Source organism: Gymnoscopelus microlampas (assembly GCF_963454915.1).
Source record: "Gymnoscopelus microlampas genome assembly, chromosome: 7".
In the NCBI taxonomy this organism is placed as follows: domain Eukaryota; kingdom Metazoa; phylum Chordata; class Actinopteri; order Myctophiformes; family Myctophidae; genus Gymnoscopelus; species Gymnoscopelus microlampas.
The window spans coordinates 43249884-43259906 of NC_139944.1; the positions used below are offsets into that span (position 1 = coordinate 43249884).

Below are 10023 nucleotides of genomic sequence, written 5' to 3' on the forward strand. Positions count from 1 at the left end.
TTTTCTATTTCATACACGTGTAACTGTAAAAACAGAGAGCAGCAGGTTTAGATGGTGAAGCATAGTGACTATAGGTTGTCTGTGTCGAACAGCACTGTGTTACATCACCGTGTGCCTCAGTCACTTTAGCCTTTACGACGTCGGATAGATGGATGAATAGATGAAGGAGGACAGGACCGTCGCCCCAGTCCAGCTGTGGGATGTGGCAGGCTGGCTGGATAGCTGCCTGTCTGGCTGGTTGGTTAGGTCCACCCCATCTTGAGCTCTTGCTCTCATGTCTATTTGTGTTTAGCTCTCTCTCTCTCTCTGTGTTGTCTGTCTTCCTTTCTCCACCATGTCACTTTCTCTACCTCCCGGATTATCTTTTCACGTCTCTCTACTCCTCTGAAATGCTCTCTTTAAGGTTAAACCTAAATCCCATTGTTCTTGGCCAAAAACAAATACCCTGTCTTCTGTGTATTTCTCCAAAACAACACGTTTTTTGGCATTGTTTTGCAATGTCAACGATTCACAGAGAAATACACAGAATAGACAGGGTATCTCTTGCAATATTATATATGATCTCTTCACATCAGAATAATGTGATTCAGCTTCAAAATCAGCTAAGTTTCCCTTTAAAGGCTCACTTTCACTAAATAACTAGAATCCCATCATATAGTATTCTGTTGTGAAGACATGTGAAAATGTGACATAACAGTTTCCAATGTGTTCTGAGCTCTCAAAGGCTCCAGAAAAACTGTAAAACATACAGACATGTTTTACGTAGGCTGGTGGAGTTTTGTCAAAGCCGGTGAGAGCGAGCTCTCGAGACACAGAACACATTGGGGAGTGTTATATAACATTTTCACATCTCATCACAATAGAATGATAGGTTAAAAATGGGTGAAGTGGCCTTTTAACCACCCGTTGCCTCATTTATATACAGTAACCTATCCATGAGTCCTATCTAGCTGACACACACGCAGACCCAGCTCTGTCTGCTTCCACAGCGTGGCAATTTAGCTGTCCTAAATTCTCTCAGTCCATCCCAGCTTTTGTGCGGATGTGATATGGTGTTCAAACCTAAAGCTTAATGTTCCTTCCTTGTCGTAAAATAGGGGATAACTGTCCGATTTGGAGCAAGAGAGTGGAGAGATTGACACACAAGTATATTCTGCAATAAAAGACTGACATTTAAGTAGGAGAAGCTGTCACCTTAAAAAGAAGACAAAGTATGGGTTCTTTAGCCATCGTGAATTGTTTAGTCAAGCTTTATTTTCATTTATTTCCAGTTACTGAGACTAACTGGTCTCAGAGAGATGAGACAAAAATGGAAGCACATCAATGCGCATTTACACATTTAACCAGAATGACAAAATAAGAACCAGAAAGGTAATAAATGTGATGAGGTGCTGCTGTGCAATTGCCAACTTCACTCAGTTGTCCCCTGTCCCCCGGTTCAGAGAGCATGCTGAGGACCGCCAGCAGTCCAGACAGCCTGCGCTCCCGGACTCCCATGATCACCCCAGACCTGGAGAGTGGAACCAAACTGTGGCACCTGGTGAAGAACCATGACCACTCAGACCAAAGGGAGGGGGACAGAGGCAGCAAGATGGTGTCTGAGATCTACCTGACCAGACTGCTCGCAACCAAGGTATGTGGACGGCCACATAATGCAGGAAAAGTACACGATGCATTGACAAACGGCAAAGATACTAAGTGTGCAATAAGATAATGAATGTAAGAGCTATACAGATGTAACCAAATGAACCCGTAAGTGTCCATTTGGTACATTCTCTGAGTTACAAATGGATAAATGATCGCTGAGGATTTCCGCGCTCATCGGAGATTCCGTTGCGCATGACAAGGAAAGGACCATGTCCGGCATTTCATTCATTAATGCGCCAAATAAAAAAAGATTGTTCTCGAGTCTTTGAGGGGCCAGTCCGAGTCGAGTCTGCAGTCGCTGTGTGTGTGACTCGAGTCTGTGTCTCAAACTGGAGTTCCCATCTCTGACACACACACACACACACACACACACACACACACACACACACACACACACGGGCACACACACACGGGCACACGGGCACACTTGCATGTACAATCTGAGACCAAAGCTCTCTGCACCAAATCCTTGTCATTTAGCCAGGTTCCACCAGCAGCCCTCATTGACCTTTGTTTGTTGGGCGTCTCGAAGCTCATTAACATTTTTCAGAAGGCTATGAACGCACACGCTGGACTGATTGTTTATGTCTTAATTAGGAGGCTGACCTTTGACTATTGAGTTGTTTGGTTGGTGCTGCTGGACCTCCATCGGGCGCCCTCGGGGCTTCATCGGCCGTGGCCTTTAGCCAACGCTATTACTGTACAAGCCAAAACCTTATATACATTCTCTAGACCAGAGGTTTTCAAACATGTTCATGTCAAGGACCCCCGAATTAGGCCATGGACCCCCATTTGAAAAGTGTACTGTATGTGTGTGTGTGTGGTGGGAGTATGTGTGCACGCTACTGTTTGCACATCTTCGTGGTTTACAGTGCGTTCATGCACGAGTTCAGATCAGGCTCGGAAACGGTTTGCGTTCAATGTGTGTATTGATGTGTTGGAGAAACCAAAGTTTGGGTCAATGTGTATTTCATCCCTCAGTAAACTGTCGATCTGTCGTCGGTGCGATCGACGTCCCAATGCAAAGGAAAAACTGCTTTCTGAAACATCAGTAGTGACCATGGCAGCATTCCATACTGGCAACTGTTAATGTTGGTGCTGCGTTAGCACCTTTACTCCTGTGTTTCTGGAAACACACACACACACACACACACACACACACACACACACACACACACACACACACACACACACACACACGCCGTGATACACAGTGCAGTATCACACTCATTTGCAGGTGCTAACTAGCACAATGATTCTGCTCAACCTGGCACCACTCACACTCCCCCCCCCCCGCCCCACCTGCAAATATTTCCCTCATGAGCTCCAGACTTCCATTGTTCTCACTGCAGGTAGGAAAGTGCAAGGGCAGCAGGACCAGCGTTGATTGGGATCAGAAAATAATTAACATGCAAGCCAGGGGAAAACAACTGGGGACTTGGAAGAATTGTAGTTTGTTCTTATTTGTTACAACGCCCCAAAGCTTCTTGTGTTTGGGATGCTGATTTATGGATGTGTGAATCAATGGGAGAGCGAGCAGAGAATAGATTCTGGTTATAGCCAGTTTCAGAAACGTTTGTAAGACGGAGGGTTTGCCACTTTGAGATGGAAAATGGGGAAATGCAAGCGGCAGGGGGGAGGAGATTTTGAATAATTTCAATTTCACTGGAGTTTGCAAAGATTCAGTTGACTACAAAGTGATGTTATGAGAAGCACATTGCTGAGCGGCCTCCAACTGAACTCTCACTGGGCCACATTCTAAATACGAGACAGAACGCTCATCATTAACCGCTGTCATAAACCATCAGAGTCACATCAATGAAAGCGCAGCGCTGTTATGTTCTGTTGCTAGCTACTGACAGCCATTGGCCATAGCTAGATACCGTCACAGATGTAGAAATATTGAACCAAAACCGTTTCCTAATGGTATTGTCTATTGTGACTCAAAGACACAATCCTTAATTACCACAGTGCATTGAAAAAGGGTTCATCATAGGCCCAGGAAGAACTGATTAAATGGTCACAAGCATCATGAAGTTCTATTGGCCAAAAGGGGCGTGGTGCCAGAAGCACCACGACACCTTGTAGACAAACTGGCACCTTGGTGGATCTAATAATGTCAAAATGGCTTATTAAACAACCTGGCGATGCTATAGCTCAATAAACGAATAATGTGATATGTGGTATGCTCTTCAACCAGACTTTACTGTCTACATGTGTAGACAAAATGCATCATGTAACGTTAGATATTACACAAGATCATAATGCAGCTGTGTCGGTGACATGGCAAGGTGTTCTATGAGCATATACGTGGCCCTAATTCTTAAGTGTTTATTTTTGTCCTTAGGGCACACTGCAGAAGTTCGTGGACGACCTGTTTGAGACCATCTTCAGCACAGCCCACCGAGGCAGCGCCTTGCCCCTGGCCATCAAGTACATGTTCGATTTTCTGGATGAGCAGGCCGACAAACACAGCATATCTGACTCGGATGTACGGCACACCTGGAAGAGCAACTGGTGAGTCTGGGTGTACGTTAGTGTGTATGAATGTGTGTGTACATGCATGCCTGTGGAAGCGGCATTATTGCATGAGGTGTGTGTGTGTGTGTGTGTGTGTGTGTGTGTGTGTGTGTGTGTGTGTGTGTGTCTGGTAGGGATTTACAGTTTGAGTGGACTGTTGTACATTTCCAGTTGAACATTCAGTGCTGCAATGAATCTGAGACACATTCACTAGACGTATAGAATAAAGGATGTATTTTATTCTATACATCCTTACCTCTGGGTTTATTTGTATTTTTAAATCATCACTTTGACTCCTCCTCCATTTGACCAGGTTTCTGTGTGTGCAACTTAATCGAAAGCATCGCTCCCTGCACCTTAACAGCTTGTCAAAACGTTCTAACTGCAACTATGTCTTTCTTCATCTCTCTCTCTCTCTCTCTCTCGTCGCCCTTCCAGTCTTCCACTGAGGTTCTGGGTGAATGTGATCAAGAACCCCCAGTTTGTGTTTGACATCCACAAGAACAGCATCACAGACGCTTGCCTGTCAGTGGTGGCCCAGACTTTCATGGACTCATGTTCCACATCAGAACACAAGCTGGGGAAGGACTCGCCTTCCAACAAGCTGCTATATGCTAAAGACATCCCCAACTACAAGAACTGGGTAGAGAGGTATGTGTAACACTGGAGTATACTGTAGTTATAGTTGTATAGACTGATGTGAAAATAGGAAGGGGGAGTGGTTGAGTTACCCCTTCTTTCTGGAACAATTCTTATACTTTTTCTTTTCTTTTTTTTGCATTTGATATCCTCATTTATCTTTTCTCAATGTTTTGTCTTTGTTCTCCAGGTACTACTCCGATATCTCCAGGATGCCGGCCATCAGCGACCAGGACATGAGTGCCTATCTAGCAGAGCAGTCACGCCTGCACCTCAGCCAGTTCAACAGCATGTCAGCCCTGCACGAGATCTACTCTTACATCGTCAAGTACAAAGACGAGGTGAGAAAGAGATTGAGCTTTAGTAGCAGAGCTGATGTTTTAGTTGCTTCTACCAAGGTATTTTTTTCTTCTCTCACCTTGATCATTGAGTATTTGCAACTTACATATCTGCAGAAAAGCCTGAAGAACCGCTAAGACAGTGGTTCTCAAACTTTTTCATGTCATGGACCCCCAAAATGATTGGCTGCGGACCTGTCTCCAAAAAAAAAATTGTGACGGGATTTTTTTAAAATGGCAGATCTACAAGCTCATAGTGCGGCACGAAGTGACGCGCTATGAGCTTGTATATTTGCTATTTTTGAATAGCCAAAGTATAAAACATGATTAAAGTGGTTAAAATGATTGTGACACCATATTAACTACTTTTGCTGGGGACCCCCTGGTACCCTCCCAAGGACGCCTGGTGGTCCCCAGACCCCTTTTTGAGAACCAATGCACTAAGACACACCAGAATGTTCAGTGGGGCATTCGGTCAAACCTTATCATAGAAAGATTGATGCATTCCAGTCGTAACAGGTGTGACGTGAGCACATGACGCCTTTCGTCGCATGTTTGACCTTTATACCACGTTTCTTCTCGCTGCCGTCTTCAGATCCTGTCAGCCCTGGAGCGAGACGAGCAGGCCAGGAGACAAAGACTGAGAAGCAAGCTGGAGCAGGTCATCGACACAATGGCCCTGGCCAGCTGAGAACCAACCTGCACCTCCTCCACCCACTTCTCCTCTTCACTCCTCTCCATCTCTCTCTCCCTCGCTCCTCTCACCCAGAGAACAAACAAAACTCCAACCCCCGACAAGACAACACACAAGACTGCAAAGGACTGAAGGAAGCAGTACACTGCAAAAAGGGGGGCGTTCGGCAGAGATGGGCGGGCCTGTGTGAATGTACGTACATACGTGTGTGTGTGTGTGTGTGTGTGTGTGTGTGTGTGTGTGTGTGTGTGTGTGTGTCTGCCTGCCGGCCGTATGATGTGTGCACGCACATTTCTGTGTGAAGATCCCGGGACGCTAAACGGTTTTTAACATGCGTTGTACGCTGAGACTGTGTCACCGGAACGCATTTGATTATTGTGGCTGTTTGTCGTTTGTGGTTTTATTTTTCATTACTGGAGTTTGGACGTGACAAAGCTAGGTTTCAGGAAATTAGAGCGATTTGGGAACTTGTAAAAGGAACTTTGTGATTGGCGTCATGAGCTGGATGGAATGTTTTCAAACATGGACCAACCCACAATGAGCCAATAGAGAGAGGCTCCTTCTGTCATGTGACTCCGGTCACGATCAAAGTTTCAAAGGACGTTTGATTAGTTTTTTGTTTTGTTTTTGTATAAATGTAATCAACTGCCCACTCTCTGATCTCTCGCCACTTGTATTACTGCTGAATTTGCACAATTTACAGAAAACGTTACAAAGGAAGACTATAGATATATATATAAATACAGCTACATTTTTAAAGAAACAAAGGTTAGGATGAAAACGTTTTGTTATGTTTTTTTCTTTTTTCTTTTTAACATCAACATGCAATGAAAAAACTATGAAATCTGATTTGATATTTCAAGTGAAAAAAAAATCAACATAGGAGAGAAAAAAAGGAACAAAAAAGGAACAAAAAAAAGTTGTCCTGTGCCATGTTTTCTTTGAATGTTGTTTAGTGCAAAAACATTTTTGTTAGATGGAATGTGCTACCGTATGATTTTTAAATATGAACATGCCTAGTGACTGAAAAAGTTGTTAAAAGTAACGAACCATCATGTGATCCTTCTTGAAAATGGCGAGAAGTAAGACGACGAGTAACTGTCATTATTTTGTGCATTGAACATTTCCTTGAAGAGAGGTGTCATGGCGATAACATGAAGTTACTGTTGTTTCTAAATCAATCAGTGCAATCGTTTTGGTTTCAGAGAACCAAAAAACAAACAAAAAAAACACGGTGGATTGTTTTATCATGTATCACGGACACATCTGAATCTGACGGCAAGGTCGGTCCTCCCCCTCTCCCAGGGCTCGAGAAGTGAGAGTTTAGTGAATCACGGTACAGCAATTCAACGATGAAGTAGCTACATTGCACTACCTGATACAATGAATTTTCCCCCATTCGCCCCATCACAACAAAGCCGCCACACCTGACCGGCGAGAAGCCCCACCGATCCTGGAGGATCAAGGGATGCTTACTCGACGACCACAGTCCTAACAACACCGGAGAGCTCGCAAAAAGCAGAGTCAGAGTGTTGACGGTTATACACTTTGTTTACGGCTTCCTTAAGAGCCACAATGAGGTCAGGTGGGGCTTAGCCAAGCGTCTCAGCGGTGAAACAAAGTTAGGAAAGCTGTTTTTTAGCCTTGGGGCCACTTTCTCTGCCACTTTCTCTATGTTATTATCCAGATAGCAAGGTAAAGATATACAGAGTGTTTCTCTCCACCTCTAACCTATCGGTTCGAGACGGGGTTTTAGCTTTTTTATCCATGAGAGGGGTTGTGCTGGGGTTATTGAGAGATCCAGCGGTGAGGCACCTCTGTTCATTAGCTTATGAGACTGTGTAATCCTCCCCATAGCCTCTAGCCTTTGTTTCAAAACAAGCCTCTTGCCTTGTGTGGCTTAAGCGCTTTTTTTCTTCTTTTTTATTACAGCTCTTAAGAGGATTTCTTTTTCTCTTTTTTGAAGTCACTTTTTTTTTTTTTTACTTTGTGGTGAGAAATGATTGTTATTGTTGAATTTTTCCCCCTTCTCTCTATCTCTCTGCTTGCCGAAAACCAAACTGTGGTCTGTATGTTTTTGTTGATGTTCTCATTTGTAAATTGTATACTTTTTCATGGTGAACTGAAGCTATTTGCCTTTTTTTTTGTAATCAAATTGTTTTTGTTGTTGTGTTTATTTTTTCCAACATGTAAATTGTACATTACGGTACACAGAAGATGAAATTCTCTTCAGTTTTGCCTGAAGTTGAAGTACTTGACCGATCTCAAGGTTTATTTTCCTGATCTCAAGGATCAAAATGAAAATGTTGCATCAGATGAGCATTTGTGTCTTTTGTGATGAAACGTGACTTGCTGCTTTTACTCCATACCTTGTTTTTAACATTAGGGCTGTCGTTATGCTGATCATAAATGCTGTTGCTATCCATTATCATGCCAGGTTCCTTAGAAAATACAATCTTCAATCCTCACACCTGAATTGTGAGCACACTCCCAAAATACTCTGGACACAACCTTTTGTTTACGTGTTTGAGATGTGACATTGCTGTATACAACTATATAAGCCTAATTCAACTGGATACCTACGTATTGGGTAATATTATCTCCACAACTATACATACAAATATGCTGTGAGCCAAAAATTGTCTTAAGGGACCACTCCGCTTGTGTTGGTTCATTTACAAACATTAGCGTCCTTTTATATACATTTTAACCTACTGTGACAGTGATAGATTGGTGCACACATGAAATGATTTCCGCTGCAATCATCCATATGACATGGTGAACTGCAAAGACTTGTCAGAAATGTGCATAGTCCAATTTACATGCCATTCTACCCAGAGAATACGACTGAGTCTGTATTCATGCTTATACCGCTGCTCTTGGATTACAAGGTTAGGAAATAGATTAGATCAGAGCTCAGCGATGCTGTTAACAGCATTCCTATGAATTATCAGTATCATTACAAAGTACAGCAGGGGATAACCCTCCCACTCCCTTGATAAGTACATGGAAAAGCACCAAACATATAGCTCTGTCCTTTTGTGAGGCTGTCCAAAGGCATTTAACATTCTCCATTATCAGGTCCATTTCCCATTTTGTGTACCGTTGTAATTTGGTTGATTGAGTGACTGCTGTGGAAGTTAGCTTGTTTTCCGTTTGTGTGGTTGCTTGACCTTTAGATCAACCTGCGTAACAAGTCCTCATACCTCTGGCTCAGCTACCGCATTCTGTCCTGGCAAATGCCATGATTGATCTGTTAATTGACTTTCATTAATTGTCGCTGAATTATGTTCACTGGCAATGTGAAGCAGTTCTGTGTCACAACGGTGTTAACATATCACTCAGCCTGATTATGTTTAAAATTAGGTATACATTGCTGCCATACATAGTATGTTTATGAAGGTCCAATGCCATTCTTTATAATTATGTCATTCATCTAACATTTTCTATGATTTATATTGTATCAGCTTTTACATCCCAAAAGTCCATCAGCTCCGGAGTCATGCATCGTGATACTTTTGCCATTTCAAACCCTGGTTAAAACAATCCTGGCAACATTCGGTTTACTTTTTTTCTTCCAACTGTGGCATATTCTCTTCCTGTTCTTTTTCCAAATGAAATCAGCATAGGATCCAAGAAAGTGCAAAACAAATGTATTTCAAGAAAGAGATTGCAAAGGAATTTTAATACAACAATAATTCTGATACGTTTTTAAAGAGTTTCAGACTTGAAGCAACTATCACAAGTTTGCAGGTTAACATTCATTGTGTAAATATTCTGTTATTTCCTATTTTGCAGATTTACTACTTGTAAATAAACACGCATTAAGGAGAGATTAAACATTTTTTGCTAAATACAAGTGTGCCTTGTACTTTTTATTGGGGCCATATGATTGTTATGTGGGGTTTCATGGTATTTATTTTATTCTGCCCAATAACCGCAAAGCTTCGCGCGCACGGGTCGGGGACACAGCAAGCGTGCATGCGTGCCCACCCGCTCCTGCCTAGGCCCAGCCTATAGCGTTCTGGCTGCGCCACTGGCTTGTAGATCTGCTGTGTTCGCCGATCATTCATCTATTACCTATATGGCTAGAAGTGGAACGCTAGGGTTCATGTAAATATTGTTTAGGAGTTGAAGTCATGTCCCCGATTGATTGATTGATTGATTGATATTACAATGATTGCT

At 42.9% G+C, this 10023-nt stretch overlaps 1 protein-coding gene across 2 annotated transcripts in view; it reads left to right on the forward strand.

Annotated features, from left to right (window-relative positions):
- Positions 1-9697, forward strand: part of plxna1b (plexin A1b) — a 239002-nt gene extending 229305 nt beyond the window's left edge. For both annotated transcript variants that reach the window (XM_084062474.1, XM_084062475.1), the window contains exons 28-32: positions 1443-1633; positions 3995-4164; positions 4606-4818; positions 4997-5147; positions 5740-9697. In XM_084062474.1, the coding sequence (XP_083918600.1) occupies positions 1443-1633; positions 3995-4164; positions 4606-4818; positions 4997-5147; positions 5740-5835 (821 nt within the window). In that variant the 3' untranslated portion in view covers positions 5836-9697. The remainder of the gene's footprint in view (positions 1-1442; positions 1634-3994; positions 4165-4605; positions 4819-4996; positions 5148-5739) is intronic.
- The last annotated feature ends 326 nt before the right edge of the window (positions 9698-10023 follow it).